At 42.2% G+C, this 22,461-nt stretch overlaps 1 protein-coding gene across 1 annotated transcript in view; it reads right to left on the bottom strand.

Moving 5' to 3' along the window:
• Window positions 1–22,461, bottom strand: part of LOC131852811 (tyrosine-protein phosphatase 10D) — a 45,281-nt gene that overhangs the window by 17,829 nt on the left and 4,991 nt on the right. Inside the window, exons 3-15 of the mRNA XM_059203545.1 lie at window positions 22,288–22,394; window positions 21,343–21,520; window positions 16,897–17,000; window positions 14,184–14,446; window positions 13,708–13,946; window positions 11,698–11,795; window positions 9,977–10,087; window positions 8,567–8,770; window positions 6,748–6,871; window positions 5,363–5,665; window positions 2,597–2,941; window positions 1,778–1,863; window positions 621–879 (exon numbers count right to left, since the gene is read on the bottom strand). Of these exons, the coding sequence (XP_059059528.1) occupies window positions 621–879; window positions 1,778–1,863; window positions 2,597–2,941; window positions 5,363–5,665; window positions 6,748–6,871; window positions 8,567–8,770; window positions 9,977–10,087; window positions 11,698–11,795; window positions 13,708–13,946; window positions 14,184–14,446; window positions 16,897–17,000; window positions 21,343–21,520; window positions 22,288–22,394 (2,421 nt within the window). The remainder of the gene's footprint in view (window positions 1–620; window positions 880–1,777; window positions 1,864–2,596; window positions 2,942–5,362; window positions 5,666–6,747; window positions 6,872–8,566; window positions 8,771–9,976; window positions 10,088–11,697; window positions 11,796–13,707; window positions 13,947–14,183; window positions 14,447–16,896; window positions 17,001–21,342; window positions 21,521–22,287; window positions 22,395–22,461) is intronic.

Here is a 22,461-nt window from a genome sequence, read left to right on the forward strand (position 1 = left end):
ATCATACTCATGAATACAAATATTTCTGCCGTGTGCCGAGGAATCGAACCCGCGAGCATCGGACGTAAAGCGGTGTGCTAGACCGCTAGACCACCGAGGTCGTCTTGGTATTTATTACCTGGACATGTTACATATAAAGTATAATATGCAAATAAAATATAATTTAATCTCAGATGATATTAAGTAAGCTTTTAGCTATTCAATTTGAGTTGAAAGACCCAATGTTGCAAGAGGCAGGAAACATAGACAGGTTGAGTGTCACTTCTTAGTTGCTCACATAAAGCAAGATGATGCTAATCGGTGAGTATGAGCAGGTTTTTTTATAGGGTTGTCTGGGCTATTGTCAGTTGCATGGACCTGTATCACTGCAAACTACATAGGTCTATTATGCTCGCCCTTTTCCCACCGTAAGGGATAAGAACTGAAGGATATTTTTAGGAGCGATAGTTTTATATCCAAAGAAAGAGTGTAAACTTTCCAAAGGAGATATTACGTTTATGCATGAGTGGGCTACAACCACATAGGATGTGTAGTGGCGTTTTCTCTTCAGTTTGTACGTCTCGTTGTACAGTGGTGTGTGAATGAGGTGGTGTAGTGGTAGGTGGTGCGTGGGTACTGACAGAGGCGCGCCTGACGCTGCACGGGGTGCGAGGTGACGTTGCAGGAGACGGTCCACATGGTGAGGTTGTAGAGGCGGCCCGGCACCAGCCCCCGGAACACCACCTGCTGCCCCTCCGCGCCCGCCGCCCGCTCCTCCACGCGGGAGGGCTCCGCCCCCTGCCCCGCCCCCGCCCCCTCCCCCGGCTCGCCCGCCTCCAGCCTCCACCGGTACGAGTCGAACTGGCTCGCGGCCGCCGGAGTCCGAGTGTACACAACTTTCTGCACACACAATACCAGGCCACTCAGAAAGTATTGCGAGAAAAAGTTTTTATGTATGTGCGACTGGCCAGTTATAATTTATTAAAAATTAAAAATATTAATTATAAGTAAAATAGGTTCGTTCTAAATTCAAAACTTCCCTCCACATTTTTTGCGAGCCAATTCAAATTACCGTGTCTCATTGAGAAATGGATTTGCGTCGAGAATATTTTCGCGTTATGTTTTTCTTTATATCGCCTGAAACCGAACGAATCGCACGATAGACTTCAAAATGGCACAATATGCGCTCTCAGCGTTCGAGCAGGCTGTAAACGAAGTGTCTGCGGCAGACTGGAAAGTGTTTCGAAAATTGGTTCAGACGCATGAAACTTTGTAGAGACTGGTCGAAAGTCCTTTGAAAAGATGTAATAAAAATATTTACCTATAGAACATTTTTTTTAGTGTCATAAAACTTTCTGAGTGTCCCACGTACTTCACACGATCACTTATCGTGCTTGCATGCTCCAAAGTTATTATTATTATTAGGAAGTTTTATACCTCAAGAATGGATATAATGTAATATTGTATTTTTTTGAAACTAGTTTCCATTACTAATACACTCAGGATAATTCACACAGCTCCATCTAGTCCCAAGCTAAGTAGAGCTTGTGTTATGGGTATTAGACAACTGATATAAATACATGGATACATTTTTATTGTAAATAAATACATATTATACATAGAAAACACCCAGACCGATACAAACAATCATACTCATGAATACAAATATTTGTACCGTGCGAGGAATCGAACCCACGACCATCGGATAGTAAAGCAGTGTGCTAAATCACTAGAACACCGAGGCTGTCATTGTTGGGTGAACATAACCGCTGATAAGATACAAGTGTTTGTGATTTACCAGAATGGTGGAGAGCGTCTCGTTGTCAGCGTCCGCGTCGCCGTCCGATTCGTTCACTATCGTCATTTCGGATTGTATTAACGGACCTGCACATTGAATTTTATGTGAAATAATATATGAACTAACTTATAAAATTATCTGTAAGATTATCTGTATGTTTTTTTTTTAATGTATGATAACAATGCTGAACGACATCATCTAAAACATCCACGTTGGAGGTAGTTTTAAGATGATTCCCACACGGGAGAAAATTTTAGAGCGCCGCCTAAGGTGGTACGGTCATGTCATGCGGCGACCATCAGAGCACATGATAAGAACAGTGCTTGACATAAGTACCCAGCCCAGAAGATGCGGCAGACCCCGTCTCTCATGGATGTCTGTTATTGAGAGAGACATAAAAAGCGCCAAAATAACATCTCAGACGATACAGTACAGAACATCCTGGCTAAGACTGACCAGACGGCCCGACCCCAAATAAATGGGATCAAGACCAGGCAAAAGAAAGTATGACAATGATATGGTGCATCCGCCTGCGCTAACGGTTTACGCTGTCGGGGCACCAGCGGAGGACGATACGATGAGCATGAGGTCAGATCAGTTAGCCCATCGTGAGAAATGCACCAGGAAATTATCATGATGGTTTCCAGGCGGAATCGAGTGGAGGTCAACCTGACATGGTACATTGCTAGCAATAAGTTATCAGTCCACATTACTAACAGTTCCCTTTCTTCGCTCTGTAAGTGTTATAGTAGGGGACTTTCATTATTATAAGCCTCGGTCGTGACATATTCATAAAACCGGAGCGGGTGGTGTACGTACGCGTCCTGGTTTCCATGGTGAAGACTTCGCTGGTGAGGTTGTAGGAGTGCGCGGCGATGGAGACGTTGTACCCGAGGCCGGGCTGCAGGCCGTCCAGCAGCGCGCGCTCCAGCCGCGCGGGCGGCGCCGCGGGCTGCAGCCGCAGGCGGCGGGGCTCCGGCGACGGCCAGGGGGACGCCCCGGGCGGCGCGCGGGGCTCCGCCGCCGGCTCGGGGCAGGCCCCGGGCTGCAGGAGCGGCTGCCAGCTCAGCTCGTACCAGTCCACGCGTCCGCCGGCGCGGGGCCACTCCAGCGTCATGTTGCGCGTGTCGGCCAGCTGCGCCACGTTCGACACCGGGTTCGGACCTGTACAGCTATGCCGTAAGCATCACTTACGAATTCTAGGTGGAATTCGTTGTGTGTCAATGGAACACCCTTGAGTTATATATATTTAAATTTATTATTTAATGGAAATATTTATTAAATTTTATAAGCATTGTAAATTTCAGTTGTTAAATGAAATAAGTTGTTTAGCAACTCAATGGATGTCTATCTATGAATTTTGAAATGTGTACGAAGCGACTGGTGTGTCGGAAGATAAATCTTTGAACGAGTTTCAACTCCAATCGATGTTTTATTTTAAAGATTTTTAACTCTCACACACAGTTATTTTTTTTTTTTGTACAGAAAGGGGTCTCGAGGTCCCGATATCGCCAGTGCCCTACTCTTTATCGAAAAAAGTCGGGGTCAGCGACGAGTACTTCGATAGAAAAAGTTACGATGAAACAGTTATATAGGTTCGTAGTGGTAGTACGAAGTGTCAGTCGAGGAGGGTACTGACGGACTGTGTGGTAGGCGTGGAGCGGGTGTCCAAACAGTTATATAGGTTCGTAGTGGTAGTACGAGGTGTCAGTCGAGGAGGGTACTGACGGACTGTGTGGTAGGCGTGGAGCGGGTGTCCAAACAGTTATATAGGTCCGTAGTGGTAGTACGAGGTGTCAGTCGAGGAGGGTACTGACGGACGGTGTGGTAGGCGTGGAGCGGGTGTCCAAACAGTTATATAGGTTCGTAGTGGTAGTACGAGGTGTCAGTCGAGGAGGGTACTGACGGACTGTGTGGTAGGCGTGGAGCGGGTGTCCAAACAGTTATATAGGTCCGTAGTGGTAGTACGAGGTGTCAGTCGCAGGGTGGAGTAGAGTACGAGTACAGAGGGGTGAGGCGCGGGGTACTGACGGACGGTGTGGTAGGCGTGGAGCGGGTGTCCAAACAGTTATATAGGTTCGTAGTGGTAGTACGAGGTGTCAGTCGAGGAGGGTACTGACGGACTGTGTGGTAGGCGTGGAGCGGGTGTCCAAACAGTTATATAGGTTCGTAGTGGTAGTACGAGGTGTCAGTCGAGGAGGGTACTGACGGACTGTGTGGTAGGCGTGGAGCGGGTGTCCAAACACATATATAGGTACTAAGTGGTAGTACGAGGTGTCAGTCGCAGGGTGGAGTAGAGTACGAGTACAGAGGGGTGAGGCGCGGGGTACTGACGGACGGTGTGGTAGGCGTGGAGCGGGTGTCCAAACAGTTATATAGGTTCGTAGTGGTAGTACGAGGTGTCAGTCGAGGAGGGTACTGACGGACTGTGTGGTAGGCGTGGAGCGGGTGTCCAAACAGTTATATAGGTTCGTAGTGGTAGTACGAGGTGTCAGTCGAGGAGGGTACTGACGGACTGTGTGGTAGGCGTGGAGCGGGTGTCCAAACAGTTATATAGGTTCGTAGTGGTAGTACGAGGTGTCAGTCGAGGAGGGTACTGACGGACTGTGTGGTAGGCGTGGAGCGGGTGTCCAAACAGTTATATAGGTTCGTAGTGGTAGTACGAGGTGTCAGTCGAGGAGGGCGCGGTACTGACGGACTGTGTGGTAGGCGTGGAGCGGGTGTCCAAACAGTTATATAGGTTCGTAGTGGTAGTACGAGGTGTCAGTCGAGGAGGGTACTGACGGACTGTGTGGTAGGCGTGGAGCGGGTGTCCAAACAGTTATATAGGTTCGTAGTGGTAGTACGAGGTGTCAGTCGAGGAGGGTACTGACGGACTGTGTGGTAGGCGTGGAGCGGGTGTCCAAACAGTTATATAGGTTCGTAGTGGTAGTACGAGGTGTCAGTCGAGGAGGGTACTGACGGACTGTGTGGTAGGCGTGGAGCGGGTGTCCAAACAGTTATATAGGTTCGTAGTGGTAGTACGAGGTGTCAGTCGAGGAGGGTACTGACGGACTGTGTGGTAGGCGTGGAGCGGGTGTCCAAACAGTTATATAGGTTCGTAGTGGTAGTACGAGGTGTCAGTCGAGGAGGGTACTGACGGACGGTGTGGTAGGCGTGGAGCGGGTGTCCAAACAGTTATATAGGTTCGTAGTGGTAGTACGAGGTGTCAGTCGAGGAGGGTACTGACGGACTGTGTGGTAGGCGTGGAGCGGGTGTCCAAACAGTTATATAGGTTCGTAGTGGTAGTACGAGGTGTCAGTCGAGGAGGGTACTGACGGACTGTGTGGTAGGCGTGGAGCGGGTGTCCAAACAGTTATATAGGTTCGTAGTGGTAGTACGAGGTGTCAGTCGAGGAGGGTACTGACGGACTGTGTGGTAGGCGTGGAGCGGGTGTCCAAACAGTTATATAGGTTCGTAGTGGTAGTACGAGGTGTCAGTCGAGGAGGGTACTGACGGACTGTGTGGTAGGCGTGGAGCGGGTGTCCAAACAGTTATATAGGTTCGTAGTGGTAGTACGAGGTGTCAGTCGAGGAGGGTACTGACGGACTGTGTGGTAGGCGTGGAGCGGGTGTCCGCTGAGCGCGACGTCCCCGGCGGCGTCGTCGCTGGCGGAGTCGAGCCGCAGCTCGTAGCGCTCGCCCGGCGTCATGTCGGCCAGCAGGTAGCGCGGGGCCCCGCCCCCCCCGCCCCCCCCGTCCAGGGCCGGCGCCGTCCAGGGGGCGCGCTCCCCGGCGCGGACCTGCAGCACGTACCGCCCCACCGCGCCCTCCCCGGGGCCCGCCCACTCCACCTCCGCGGACGTCGACGACACGCGCGACACCCGCAGCGACTGCGGCGGCAGCGGGCCTGCGACCGGTAATATTATTTCATCGACCGATACGTTATCCGTAGGTTTACGTATCGACCAGGTTACTATGTATTTCCTTAAGCCGGGGCAAAACGTTCAAGTTCAAAAGAGTTAAGACCGCTTCATCTCGACAATTTCTTGCAACAAATTTGCAGTTATTTTACCCGACAAAACGAACATTTGTAATCTCTAATACTCCCCATAAATGGTACATTCTATGTATACAAAACTATAATTATTTATCAAATTGCTTTTAATTGCAATTACAGCCATATTACAGAAAATGACAATTATTTCATACTTCTTTCTGTAATTTTTATATTATTTAATGCAAATCTATACATATAAATAAAATTGGAATGTCTGTCTATAATATTGAAATACCCCTTTTTTATTACATGCATATATATAATTTTTTACAATTTTTGTCTGTCTGTCTGTTTGTTCCGGCTAATCTTTAAAATGGTTGGACCGATTTTGACGATTTTTTTTTGGCAGGTAGCTGATGTAATAAGGAGTAACTTAGGTTACTATTATTTTAGAGAAATTCTTTTATTTTAGGAAAATAAAGGTAAATTCCACGCGGACGACTTCGCGGGAACATATTTGATTTTTTTAAACTTTTGACAACTTACAAAACTCCTTATCCTTTGAACAGCATGAAAACAAAACATTTTATGAATGACACAAGCACATAGTACAATAGTAGTAGGTACTTATTGTTATTCAAGTGACACGTCCAGATACACATAACTTAGATCTTATATATATATACACATAGAAATAGAAATAAAAATAATCTTTATTGAAATAAACTCATTACAAGCACTTTTGAATAGTCATATTTTTTTATTCTACCACTCATTCGGAACGCAAATTCATCACAAGAAGAATGAGCAAGATACTTGTGTGTTCTTTTGAATAGTTTTTTTATATAAATAATTACACAATAACAAGAGGTATGCAGTAATCCACATAGAAACTGCTAGGCATTCATTCTTAGTGCAATTAGATAATATTGTCATAGCTATGTGGATGTCCAGAGATTATTATTATTATTGATCAGCAACAGTATACTCACGGACTGGCTTGAGTACTGTGTGCCGCTCACTGTAGAGTCCGTGGCTGACTGCCTGCACCTGGATCTCGTACACCGCGCCCGGGTACAGGTTCGTCAGGGTCACGTTCGTGTCCTTGGTCTCCAGCTGGCGGGCACAGTGCGTTACATGTAGGACACTTTATGAACGTAATCACTTAATACTATATATTTTTTTTCGGAATACTCTAATGCTGTTGGCCGCAGCTGGCCTTTCAGCTTCACCGGACGTTATGGGGCGAGTGCAGATGGCACTCCAAAACCGCGGAAGGACTTATGGAGCGGCTGAAGGCCAACTCCTGCCTGTCGGATACGACTTTAGTCTGAGGGCTTCGACCACTAGGGGTTCGAACCTCGGCTCAGGCCGTCGTAATATCGATCCCCGTTTGAATTGGACGGGGGATCGATCGGAGGGGTGCTATGTATTATGAAATTTTATATACTGTGAAAATACTGTCTGTTGTGTTAATCCTAAATTAAGTTTGAACCTATCAGTACTTAAAGAAACGAATAAATTAAGACGAACATAATAATTTTTAGTTAGGCTACTTTTATTTTAGAAAAATAAAGTTCAATTCCATACGTTCCATGCGTAAATTCCAAAGTAAATATTACGGAGGCATATGTACATACAATAATTGCCTTGTTGTTCTTTGAGTGTCAGATAACGCACGATGAGCACTAGGCTCAATGTAGAATAATATTATAAATATGAAAGTGATGTTTTTATTTATCCATTTACCTACGTATATAACTATAATATAATATAATATATATATATTTATTTCGATAATTTAGCATCCCCTCCAGAGGAACATATTAAGCAATTAAAACTTTGGCTGTATCAAATCGCGGCTGAAGTACTAGATAATATATTTATAATCCAAAAAGAAAAAATATGTGACCCAACAGAGATACAAATAAAATTAATAAAAAAAATGATCATCATAATATTTTGTACACATGTTCTTGAAGGTATTAGAATCAACATAGGATACTTTTTATTAAAAAGCAAATCTATATAAAAAACAAAAAATAAAATACTTACATTTTGCTGCTTCAGCGCCATCGAGCAGCCAGCAATGAAGGTACCTAGTAGTATACTTATTTAATGGATTCAATGCGAGCGCAGCCGCGGGTAACAACTAGTAGAGTCGACGTCGGAGTGGCAGGCGAGTGATGTGAGAGTGTGCGTGGTGCGTACCGTGAGGTAGTCGTCGGCGGGCGGCGGGCGGCGGCGCCGGTACCGCAGCAGGTACCTCTCCTGGCGCGAGTTGACGTCGGAGTGGCAGGCGAGTGATGTGACAGTGTGCGTGGTGCGTACCGTGAGGTAGTCGTCGGCGGGCGGCGGGCGGCGGCGCCGGTACCGCAGCAGGTACCTCTCCTGGCGCGAGTTGACGTCGGAGTGGCAGGCGAGTGATGTGACAGTGTGCGTGGTGCGTACCGTGAGGTAGTCGTCGGCGGGCGGCGGGCGGCGGCGCCGGTACCGCAGCAGGTACCTCTCCTGGCGCGAGTTGACGTCGGAGTGGCAGGCGAGTGATGTGACAGTGTGCGTGGTGCGTACCGTGAGGTAGTCGTCGGCGGGCGGCGGGCGGCGGCGCCGGTACCGCAGCAGGTACCTCTCCTGGCGCGAGTTGACGTCGGAGTGGCAGGCGAGTGATGTGAGAGTGTGCGTGGTGCGTACCGTGAGGTAGTCGTCGGCGGGCGGCGGGCGGCGGCGCCGGTACCGCAGCAGGTACCTCTCCTGGCGCGAGTTGACGTCGGAGTGGCAGGCGAGTGATGTGAGAGTGTGCGTGGTGCGTACCGTGAGGTAGTCGTCGGCGGGCGGCGGGCGGCGGCGCCGGTACCGCAGCAGGTACCTCTCCTGGCGCGAGTTGACGTCGGAGTGCCAGGCGAGGGTGAGGGCCCGTGCGAGCGGCGTGGCGGCCAGCAGCACGGGCGCCAGGGGCCGGGTGGCCACGCTCACCCAGCTCTCGTTGGACTCCGCGCCGCGCGACACCGCCGCCACCTGCACCGCACGCCACACCTCACCACTCCACCGCGACCATTGTCGTGGTACAGTGCGAAAAATAATGCACTCATGGACTGACATGTCGGAAAGCATACGACATACATTTATTATGTGTATATATATTTAAAGAAGAGATGTGGACCCTCTCCTACGTGCTAATGGACCCTAATCGATTTGTAATGAGTATGGAGCAGTACGACGTACTGTATGTGCCCGAGAGAGTTTCACCCAGTATTATATATTTGTTCGGGTTGTACCGAAACTATACACATTCTGATAGGTAAAACTGATAAATGATACTGATACAAACTTGATTAAAACTGTATATTGAAACTTAAAATATAACTGATTCATAATTATAATGAGCACGCGCGGCGTCCTTGATGACCGAATGCGAACTGATTTTAAATGAAATGTGAAATGTAAAATAAAATGTTAACGTTACGAAATATTAATGTACGATGCAAACTCATAGAATATTTAAATTGAATAATTAACATTTTCAAACTTTTCGTGATTAACACACATTATTTACATTAATAGGTATGTCGTGAAATGAATAATTTTAAATTAAATAAAAATCTTTACCTCTCTCAATGTTTCAACTAGGTTGCACTAGCCGTGATCAGTTCGTGAGTTTGTTTAGTTGTGTGCAGTAGAAAATTATTACTAGATAACGACGCGTCAAAGTTATTCACTGCGCAGATACAAAAACATAATTCACTTTAACCTTAATTATGTAAATAAACTTGTGACATTGTATAACTTTTTTGAAAGTTATCTATGGAGAAGAAAAACCAGTGAAAATTAACCTATTTATATAGGGTACATCATCATCTGTTTTTACGTTATCTCATTTATTTGTGGTCGGCGGAATATGTTTTTCTCTTCCATTCATCTCTGTTCGCAGTCATCTCGTTATATAGGGTACATAGTTAATATAATAAAACAGTATTTGGTGAAATACGTTCGCTGAATCTACTATTCCTTATATTTGATGGTAAACTAGTCGTCGCCTTTCGCTACTTTACAGTCACGTCATTACGTGACGTTCGTCATATCACTCGGATATTACTATTCAGAAGGATTAAGATCTCGCGCCACCGTACCCGGTAACTTCACTGGCATATCTCATCAATTGAAACTTAAGTCTTAAAACGAGTCACTGGGTGATGCGGTAGTATATTTCGTAGAGCGTCTGACCGTGATGGTGTAGTTCCGGCCGGGCAGCAGCGCCTCGAGGGTGTGGGTGTGGGCGGGCGTGGTCAGCGAGCTGCTGTCGTCCCGCGCCGGGCCCGCCTCCTGGTACGACACCTGCGCGGACCACAGTTCACAACTCTTTATTATCTACACAGGTGAAACACTAACAAAATACACTCATTACAAAAGGCGCTCTTATCGCTGAAAGCGATCTTACAGACGACCTAGAAGAGTGGACTTCTGTACATAGAATAGGTAGGTGGCACACATAAGACCAGAGATGTTATGGATATGTAATTTCGGATACGGATAGGTTTCGGATGTAGGAATGATTATTATACCGGATACGGATGCGGATATGAAATTATTTCGGATTATCCGTTGATTTCGGATAATTTCGGTTAAAGATATTATTTTTTTAAGGAATTTCAAAATACAGATAGCTAATAAAATAGTTACATAACATTTCTCAATTAGGCTCCACCCCTATCCGATATTGTCCGAAACTTTTATTTCGGATTCAGTTACGGATACGGAGCTCCTTAACATCCACATAAGACACTATTTACTATACTACTAAACATACATACATACATTAGGGATAAATATATAAACCTACATATTGCAACGAAATCGAGCGGTACCAGATTTCTGTGTCGGCAGCGCCGGGGGCCCTGGGGCCCCGGTGGGGACGTACATACATACATATATACTACATATTGGAAATAAGAAAAAACAAATAAAAACGTGTACTATGAAGAGAAATAATGAGATCTTAGTCTATTTTTAAATGATGCTTATGTTTGAGCTGATCGAATGGAGAGTGATAGAGTTCCAGAGGCGAATAGCTCGGACAGTGAAGGAGTTGGAATAATATGTGGAGGAGTGAGCAGGGATCGTCATACATGAGTTCAAGAGGAGACGTCATGCCAGACGGCGCCGGGGAAACTGCTCTAGCATGCATTCAAAAAGAGACGCCGAAGAAGACGGACTGTCGTCCGGCATCGAAGCCGTTATGTTTCTTCTACCACCCCAGATTGGGGAGACAGCGAGCAGAGAGGACAAGGAGCAGAATAATAATTTGTAGGGGGCAAGAGAATGCGTGCGTTTCAGTGAGCGTTCCTCACAGATTAGGCCAATACCCAGAAGGTATGTATTTATTTTAGGCTACTAATAGCCCATATTATGAACATTTATAAACTAACATATATATCAATTAATATTATAATCTATACATATAAATAAAATTGGAATGTCTGTTTATAATATTGAAATAACCATTTATAATACATGCCTATGAATATGAATACGGCACAGACACCAATATAACATTTTTTTTTTAAATTTTGTCTGTCTGTTTGTTTGTTCCGGCTAATCTCTGAAATGGCTGGACCGATTTTGACGGGACTTTTTTTTGACAGGTAGCTGATGTAATAAAGAGTAACTTAGGCTACTTTTATATTAGAAAAATAAAATAAAATTCCACGCGGACGAAGTCGCGGGTAGCTAACAGCTAGTAGTAATATAAAATTGTCTGTGTGGCCATGGCACTGAGGACGGTAATTTGCCACGGTGGAGCCGATACACCACTCCCTTCGCCCATAAGTCCTCCTTCATGAAGGTGGGAACCCGAACGCCTCGAAACTGGCGTAGTGAGTGGCCTATGGCGGTGTCTCCCCTAGTGCGGGGTCCCCAGTAGACATATGTCACGGCGGGACACGAACCTTGTACTCGTCCTGTACGCTGCCGGGTGCGGGCGTCCACTTCAGCCGCACTGTATCCCCCACGTGCTCGGCCGCTAGATCTCGCACCGGGAGCGGTTCTGCACACCACACACATCATATTACAGTACTTGTAAAACGGTATCAAATTGACCGTGCGACAAACATGTATCACATATGTAAGATCCATTCGACTAAATCTATAATTATTAATTGTTTTTAAATATTACTTTGTTTGTACCTACATCTTATATATAAAATTCTCGTGTCACAGTTTTCGTTCCCATACTCCTCCGAAACGGCGATTCTCATGAAATTTTGTGAGCGTATTGAGTAGGTCTGAGAATCGGCCAACATCTAAATGTTAGGGACATTTAGGGGGATGAAAAATAGATGTGTAGTCCACCTCTAAATTTTTTTTTTATATTTTAGACAAAATTTTTAGTTTCTTTTTTATGATACAACATACAAAAATACATACAATCCTAAATTTTCACCCTTCTATCATCAACCCCTATTTTTTTATAGCGTTATTAATTTATATGGCAAAACAACGTTTGCCGGGACAGCTAGTCTTATATATAAAATTCTCGTGTCACAATGTTAGTTACCATACTCCTCCCAAACAGTTTGATCGATTTTTATGAAATTTTATATGCATATTCAGCAGGTCTGAGAATCGGCTACTATCTATTTTTCATACCCCTAAGTGATAAGGGTTGTCCACCCGTAACATTTATTTTTTATTTTTTGTGTCTATTTTTTAAATTTATATTTTTTTATTGTGTCATTAAAAAATACATACAACCCTAAATTTTCACCCTTCTATCACCAACCCCTATTTTTTATAGCGTTCTTAATTTATATGGCAAAACAACGTTTGCCGGGACAGCTAGTGCTTTATACTATTATATCCAAATGTCCTACGAGCTTATCTATTTACTTTTTGACAATTAACACAGCGCCATCTAGTATCACGGTAAGCAGATCTTATGTTATAAGTACTAGACAACTGATATAAATACTTAGATATATTTTTTTATAAATACGTACATAATATTCATGGAAAACACCCAGACCGAGACAAACAATCATACTCATGAATACAAATGTCACTTGAATGGCAATACAAGTGATCCCGTATAAGAAAATAAATATGTCATGCCTAATTTCATCAATCATTTTCTCTCGGGCGAAAACTTCTAAAATGATTAAGATAATTGTATTAAGAAGCTTAATAAAAGCCAACCGCGGTTTCAAGGGTGAGTTGAGGAGCAGGACCCTCGTGAATTTTATACTTTGTTTGTATTCTAAAAATTTACTTTGCGCATTTTTACTATAAAGTTCATATCAGTCACAATTTAAGAAACCTATTTAATAATTTGTTTTATAAATTTATACCCTTAATAAAAATTGTAATGAACTTTAAAGATGTAAGGTTTCAAGGGTGAGTTGAGGAGCAGGACCCTCGTGAACTTTATATTTTGTTTGTATTCTAAAAATTTACTTTGCGCATTTTTACTATAAAGTTCATATCAGTCACAATTTAAGAAACCTATTTAATAATTTGTTTTATAAATTTATACCCTTAATAAAAATTGTAATGAACTTTAAAGATGTACAGTCTATATTTATTAAAAATAATATTTTTTTTAATACAAGTAGTTTAACCATTATACAAGTTTTCAATCAGGGGGAAATTGGTCATAGTAGCTAGTCGCTACAGGGTTTATGACTGGAAATCGATAAGAGTGACAATATATATGGTGTTCGGATTATTCATTGGACATAACAAATACAACACTAATAAGATAAATAGAGGACATGTCTAAACTTACAACTCTAACTCCGTTGTTGTAAAATTACATAGCAATTTCCTTATATATATATATATATACATCCATATTTTCCTCTTATTCCCAACTATTTGCGTCACTAGTTCTCAAGATGGTAAACAAAAGTTAAAGGTGGTGCGAGCTAGAGAGCGTTAGTGAGTAAGGAGCGGGTACTGACTGAGCGTGAAGTCGACGGTGGCTGGCCAGGAGGTGACCTTCCCGGACATGGTCTTGACGACGGCCGTGTAGTGCGCGCCCGGCTCCAGACCCTCGAACGAGCACTCGGGGGGATCCCCGCGGGGACGCAGCTGCGGGGCGGGGCGCCGCCCCCCGCCCCCGCCCCCACCGCCCCCACCCGGGCCCCCGGGGCCCGCCCCCGCCGCCGCCGACACCGAGATCTGGTACCGCTCGAATTCACTGCAACCGGGGAAACAATAAAATATTGTAATGTATATTGAATCCACTCTAATTTGTCAGTCGGAGTAGATTTCATTTGTAGACACAATATCACATTATCTTCCAGAAACTAAAATATCATCACGATCATCTAGATGAACGGCGATCCTCCATCGTGCGTAGAATCACTTTACTGCAACGGTGTCAGTAGGTAGAAAAGAATGAAGAGTGTCGGGGTAGTAGGGTAGGTGGGGGCACCTGTCGTCGGCCGGGGGCAGCCAGCGCACGGTGGCGGCGGTCTCCCGGGCGCGGACGGTGACGTTGCGGGGCCTGAGGGGCACGGTGCGGTACTGCGCGGTGGTGGGCGCGGAGATCTCCTGCTCGGAGACGGTCTGCACGGAGATGTTGTAGGGCCGGCCCGGCACGAGCCCCTTGAAGGCGGCCTGCGCGGGCCCGGGGGGCTCGCCCTCCTTCTCCACGTACTGCTCCGACTCCTGCGCGTCCGGCGGCACGATCGACACCTGCCCGCCGATATGTACACGTTATCACACGGCAATATGAACTGGCGTACTTGAGACCCCTCCTCTCAAGTGCACCAGTTCATACTTTCGTGAAGGAAGCTCGGATTATCTTATGTTAGGGACACACGACCGCCACTCGGCCCGGGAAGCTTATCCGATCGAAGCTGCCCCAGCGCCTCCTTATATCCACGTATAACATCGGAAACTAATATAAATACAAATAATTGACATTTATACATATAAATAAAATTGGAGTGTCTTTTTGTAATATTAAATATAAATAACCGTTTTTACTACATACATATGAATATATAAATACGGTACATATACCAAAAACCACTTTTTAGAATTTTTGTGTCTGTCTGTCTGTTAGTTCCGGCTAATTTCTGAAATGGCTGGACCGATTTTGACGGGACTTTTATTGACAGGTAGCTGATGTATATAAAGAGTAACTTAGGATACTATTAATTAAAAAAAATAAAGTTAAATTCCACACGGACGAAGTCACGGGAACAGCTAGTAGTAAATATTTGGAATCTAACCCAAATAGTTGCCAACAAGGAGATCCCGAGCAGTGTAATCACAGTAACAAAATACGCGACCATTTTTGTTTAAATTAACTGTTATTGTAAATTAATTGTTTATACATTCTCTACATTCTGACATGCGGTTATTATATATCATTAATTCCATATATATATTAGAATGATTCACTTTATATGTAGTGGGGGCGTCGACAATAAAATACCTACATATTTAATCGTAAATTAAGAATAGAAACATATTATAGAAACATATAATGATACTTTAAATATTTATTTATACTATACATACAACAAATATACATAAATCTGTAATAAATATTTAATTGCGAAAATTTCAGTGTGTGTATTCATTACTTGAAGACGAAAAGACTGTAAGGATCGAAACAAGATAGTTTCTCTGGAGAAGAGTTTTATCTGTCACTAGCTTTTGCCTGCGGCTTCGCGTTAATTTATCCCTTTAATTTATATATAGGTGTGGAATTTATCAAAATCCTTTCTTAGCAGATACGTCATAATATCTAGCTGAATGTTAATAAAATATTTTATTTCCTTGGGGGTAGAATTAATCAAAATCCTTTCTTAGCGGATGCCTACGTCATAACATCAACCTGCATGCCAAATTTCAGCCCGATACGTTCAGTGGTTTGGGCTGTGCGTTGATAGATCACTATGTCAGTCAGTCACCTTTGAGTTATATATATTTAGATTTATTTTAAAAAAGCTAAGGAAGTTATAAGTGTTACGTGACATATACAACTATTATATTTAATAGTTTAATAATACAACATTATGGTGCCCTAACAACTAGATGGGTCTGCCCCCGTGTGTGGGGCACTGCTAGGGGATTAGCCTTGGCCTCGGTGCTCGAGAGTGGAGTCTCTATAATAATAATAATTATGTTATATTTCTACAACCACAATTACAAAATTAAAAAGGAGAGTACATAATAGTTGAAGTTAGTCAACTAGATCGGTGTTTCCCAATTAGTGGTACGCGTACCCCCAGGGGTACGTGAAGTTGCATCATTACCTCCAGGGGTACGTGCGGCTATCAGTAAAACAAACATACACGCACACTCACAAACTTTCTCATTTATAATATTAGTGTGATTGCTACAATAAGGGGTACGCAAGATTTGAGGTCTTTTTTGAAGTGGTACGCAGCAAAAACTATTTGGGAACTGTTGCGTGTATCTGATACGATGTTGTTGGTCGAAACGTTGTATATTACAGATGGTAATTGACTGACAATATGTACATATAAATATTGATCTTATATACTAAATAACCAAGAAATTATGTTAATTTGTTTTTTGATAAGTAAGTGTTTTTAAATGAAACTGTGACCTCTTCTCATGAAGCGTTTATTGCAACAATTAGATAATAATTTGGAAATTCGTTTGTAGCATCTGTGACAATTGAATTTAGGCGGTCTATCATGATGCAAAACAGATTGTTTCAAAACGATAATGTATGCTTCAGTGGATAGATCCATTTCAAGTTTCAAATGTGCTGTGCGTGTCATGAAACATGCACGAAAACATTTGTTTTTATATTTATTGACTTAACGGATTTAGCGCCCATTCCTTTACGATTCAATGTTAACACTGGTCCCACATAATCAACACCATAGGTCATAGACGAATAAGTAGCATTCAACTGTTCCCCAAGCCTAAGATCACCCATGAAAGTGGAAGGTGGGGTGACACAGTTTAGACACAGCAGTGCTTAGTAAACAATATTGGATGTGTCTTACTAGACATTATTAAAAGCAATTATTATTTCTAGGTAACTGTGTCCCACAGATAGACATTAATGGCAGAAAGTTGCGCAATACAAAATAAGGATCCTGATATCTTAAACTAGATGTTACACGTGTGCTATAGGCATCAGTCTGTATGGGTACCTTGTAGTGGGTGTAGGCTCCGGGCGGGTAGGGCGGCTGCCACAGCACCAGCAGCGTGGTCTCGTTGCGGAACCACACTATGAATTTGCCCGGCGTGTTCGGTCCTGGGGGACACACAAAATGTATCATGAACCTATTGCGAAACTATTTTTATAATAAAGCCGCCTATTTATATGTAGTTTTGCTTACAAAGTTATTGTAATCTTTATGTATAACAATTACGTGTCACGTTGTTTGTCCGCGATGGACTCCTAAACTACTGAATCGATTGCAAATTTGATTTGCACATTGTGTGCAATTTGAAAGGTCGGATAGAAATATTGCGACTATAAGTTGAGATGTAAGCTATCTCAATTTATAGTAGCAATATTATTTTATTCAAGAACCTTAGTTATAGCAACACGTGGCCGGGTCTGCTAGTTGTAATATATAGATATATAAGTTTTATTTAACAACATTAACAGATTAAATTTTTGTGTACACAAAAACAAGAAAAAAAACATACAATGTTGTCAATAGTAGCTGCCCCAGCAGCCTACAGCTGTGGCTGATATAAGCACAAGCTCAATGAGGCGCACCTATAATACGCTAGTTTCAGTCAGCCCTCAATATTCATTAAAAATCATCATCATGAATAACATGACAAACGCGCCGGCTTATTCTTTTACCATTTACATAGATTTTATTACTACTGAAGTGAACAAATTTGCAAATAATAGCAATCAAATCATATAAAAATATTTATTCACTTTAGACACTTATAAACGTCAAGTTTTTTTGTATTACTATAATTTTTTTTAATACATTTTAGAAAAAAAAAGATTATAGCTTAGTAAATTTTAATAAAAAAATATATCGTCAGTTCGGAATGATTTCGATATGAGAACTGATGAGAAACTCAGCTCATATTCTTTTCAAATAAATGTTGTACATGTTTACAATAATATAGATGCATTTAAATTCAAATTTGGGAGAATATAATATTAATTTAATACAAATATAATATTAATTTAATTTCAATTTATTATTATAGTCATAGTAAGTAAAATAACAATATGATATCTGTAATTTATAATTGTTAGTAATGGATTATTAATGTCACTATCTACATTAATTATCGCGAGTCCTTATATATAATATAATAAATATATAAAACAATAAATATATGTAAAAATAATAAATATGTAAAACATCTCCTTCATTGTGGTCAATGTCGTATCAACATATCTCAACCTCGGTGGTCTAGTGGTTTAGAACACTGCTTTACTATCCGATGGTCGTGGGTTCGATTCCTCGCACGGTACAAACATTTGTATTCATGAGTATGATTGTTTGTATCGGTCTGGGTGTTTTCTATGTATAATATGTATTTATTTACAAAAAAAATGTATCCATGTATTTATATCAGTTGTCTAGTACCCGTAACACAAGCTCTGCTTAGCTTGGGACTAGATGGCGCTGTGTGAATTGTCCTGAGAGATATAACTTTAAGATAATAACTTTAAGGTTTATTTCTTTTATACCACTTAGGTGGCAAACATGCATACGGCCTATCTGATGGTAACCGGTTACCGTAGCCTATGGACGCTTGAAACACCAGAGGTGTCACATACGCGTTGCCGACCCTTAAGAAACCTTAATATACCCTTCTTGAATAACCCCATGCTGTAGTCTCTCGACAAAACCTCGGCAGGTACTTCATTCCACTCATCCGATGAAATTTACTGAAACAATATTTCAACTATCGAACAGGCCGGAATGTCTTACAAATAATCATGGTATGAAGAAGAAAAATAATATTAAAATATAATATATAAATATTTTAAAATAGTTTTCCTTATACTGGTGAGACAAGACCAATTGCGGTAGAATATACAACAATTAATTATAAATTACAGATAAGTATGTAGTAGTAGTAGTAGTAGTAAGTCCTTACTTGAAGATTCAATAACATCATCATTGCCTTGTCTTTATCCCATTATTTGTGGTCGGCGCAGTTGTCATTATCTTCCACTGCTCTCTATCGGTCGTCATATCTGAACATACTCTTCTTTTATTCATATCATCTTTCACACAATCCATCCATCTTTTCTTAGGGCGTCCCCTCCCTTTACATCCATCCACATTCATATTATACACTTTCCATAAGACATGATCCTCGTTCCTCCGCATAACATGCCATACCAGCTCAATCTGTTACCTCGCAACTTTTCTATAACCGGTGCAACTTTCAAACTTCCTCGTATATACACATTCCTTATTCTGTCACTCCTGGTGACCCCACACATCCATCTTAACATTCGCATTTCTGCCACATGCACACGCCTTTCGTCCATCCCCTTTACGGCCCAACATTCAGATCCATACAAAATGACAGGTCTGATGATAGATTTCTAAATTTTACCCTTTAGTTTCAAGGGCATTCGGAGGTCGCATATAATTCCCGAGACCTGTCGCCATTTCATCCATCCCGCACTAATTCTGTTCTTACATCGTGGTCTATGTCGGCATTGTTCTGAATAACTGAACCGAGGTACCGAAAATCGGAGCAGACCGGAAGCATTCAATAACATATATTTATTTTTAAAACATCACTATCTATTACCAGAGACTACGTTCGCGTGGAATTTAACTTTTTATTTGTCCGCGCCATCTATTGACGACAAATAAAATTAACAATGTGATGTTGGCAACACACGGAGTCACTTCGATACACAAATAAACGCAATATCATAGTTTGTACTACTGTAATAAAAGTATCTATACATATAAATAAAATTGGAGTGTCTGTTTGTAATATTGAAATAACCGTTTTTTACTACATGCATATAAATATACATACGGTACATACACCAAAAATAACATTTTTTAAAAAAAAATCTGTCTATCTGTCTGTTAGTTCCGGCTAATCTCTGAAATAGCTGGACCGATTTTGATGGGACTTTTTGCAGGTAGCTGATGTAATAAGAAGTAACTTAGGTTACTTTTGTTCTAGAAAAATAAAGTTAAATTCGCAGTTGCAGTCGCGGGTACAGCTAGTAAACTATAAAAATATTAAACGATTACCAGAGGAAAGGAAGGGTCATTTCATTCATTATAATAAATATAACTAAAATTTAAAAATAAATGTAGCCTTGTAATTAGCTACCTGATATTGAAGATCCCGTCAAAATTGTTCTAGCTCAAAATTATTTTTTGTTGTAAGTACCATAGGTTGGGGCCTTGGGGCGAACCCGCAGTCTACTCCGGGGGCAGCCACCCCGGGTAATTGGATCAAAGCCTAACTTAATAATTCAAATTGGTATTAACAATTATTATTAAACATAGCCTAAAAGTTGATATGTACAGACAATGTGCAACGGACGCTCACCAGCGGTTGCATGGCGATGGTGACCATCCGCCGCACCTGACCGAAAGTAGACTCACCTTTTATGTCCACTCTTGAGTATGCCAGGGAAATGGAAAATGATCAGTATAGACAACAAACAAGTACTTTAGAAAATATTTAAAAAATTGCCACGTGTATAAAGATACATATTGTATGATTTATATATATTGTCAACATGACTACGTATAGTTTAGACACGTCTAAAATAGAAAGTTACTTGAATTTCTATTTTAGACGTGTCTAAATCTTGATACTTAACGTAATATAACTTTTGAAAAGTTACTTTTTTTTATCTACCACGTATTCGGAATGAAGGCTCATCACAAGAAGAACGAGCAAGAATCTTGCGTGTTGCTCTTTTAAATAAATGTTGTTCTAGGTAAATACACATTAACAAGGAATAGTCATGAGACAATAGACACAACATAGAAATCGTTACCCACAATCAAATAATATTGTCAGCGCTATGAATTTAAATTAGAATTTCTCTACAAAAACATTGAATTTCTTCGTGTTAAAACCATGTTAACAATATAAATAATGTGTATTAAACAGAAAGTTTAAAAATATTTATTGTATATTCACACAAGAATACAGACTTTGTCCTCAAAGTCCTCCTCACCATACCATAGATGTAAGTTGTATGGAAGAATCGTCATTTTTGAAGGTAGAAGCTTGAAACTTATATTTGAGGCTGTTCATTAAATACAAAAGTTTGTAAAAATGTTACCCTTAAGGAGGTAAAAAATTTAACCTATTATGTTATGACTATTCAAAAGTGATTAAATTAAGTTTATTTGAATAAATGATTTTCTATTCTATTCCTAAAGGGGATTAAAGTTTGTATGGAAAATCGTTAATTTTTTTGCATTTTTTGGGTTAGCTTATTTAATATTTATTCTTTGTTTGGTCGAGGTCACTAAACGGACAAAGTCGCGGGCACAGCTAGTATTAAATAAAGAATGAAATGTTAATTCAGACTTTACGCTACTTTGTAATAAAGACAAGGAATGCTCGTAGTATGTATGGCGGTGATGTGGCTGGCGGTGGCTACTCACTGGTGGTGAAGTTCCTGGAAGCGTAGGCTGCGCTCTCCTTGTCGTGCAGCAGCGTGAAGGCGTGCAGCTGGTAGGTGGCGCCGGGCGCCAGCTCCGCCAGCGTGTGCGTCCAGTTGCCGGCTCCCTCCACGCTGATGTTCTGCGCGCCCCCCTCCGCGCGCTCCGACAGCGGGATCACCTGCACGCACCGCCCGTTACTCATCCGAGCTGATTACCTCATACACCAGGATATATACGTATAAGTAACGACCTCGCTAGTCTAGGGTGTCCTACACCTCTAGACTAGCGAGGTCGTTACTTCCAATGGTCGTAGGTAGGGTCCGAAAGGGGTTTGTTAGTAATGTGGACTGATGACCACATGTTCATCGTATCATCTTCCACTGGTGCCCCGCCAGCTTAACCGTAAACGCAGGCGGTTGCATCATTCTTTTATCATCTATAAAAAATCTACATAAACAGCAACATCGCTCACTATACATCGCTTTCATGCTGCAACGCTACCAGGAAATACACGGCATCGCTAGTCTAATACTACGTTTACATTCAGCTGCTTCCCCTGCCACTCGCGCTGCCAGAAATATTTCCGAGCGACAACTGAGCGAGAGGGCTGAATGTAAACACACGCTGCCACTCGCACTGCCAGTCCTTTGACTCGCGCACGAAAAACTGACATTCAAGGGAGCCAGCCGGGCAGCGCGAGTGACAGCTCCATTGGCGTGGGAAGTATGGTGTTTACACTCTCGCGCTGCTCACTTCCCTGCCCACTCAGCTGAGTGTAAACGTAGCATTACAGTATAGTACACCGTTTTACTTCCAATGGTCGCAGGTCGATTCGGATATATATCAGAGAATGTTCTCAATCGCTTGTGGACCTAATATTGCATCACAGATTGCACTTGATCTTAGATCTATGATACGCGGCAATAACTAATATAATAAACTTACCTTAAATCTAAACCCTGTGTAGTCACCATGGACGGGCGGCGACCACGCTATCGTCGCTTGCTTGTTTCGACCCAGCGTCACTGTTAGGTTTGTTGGTGGCTCAGGCGCTGGTGATACAATCAAAGTCGTAATTATTTACTCATAAAGATCAAAATTATTTATCAGTATCCCTAC

Source organism: Achroia grisella, unplaced genomic scaffold (assembly GCF_030625045.1).
Source record: "Achroia grisella isolate CSIRO2021 unplaced genomic scaffold, CSIRO_AGI_Agris_v1 utg862, whole genome shotgun sequence".
Classification (NCBI taxonomy): Eukaryota; Metazoa; Arthropoda; class Insecta; order Lepidoptera; family Pyralidae; genus Achroia; species Achroia grisella.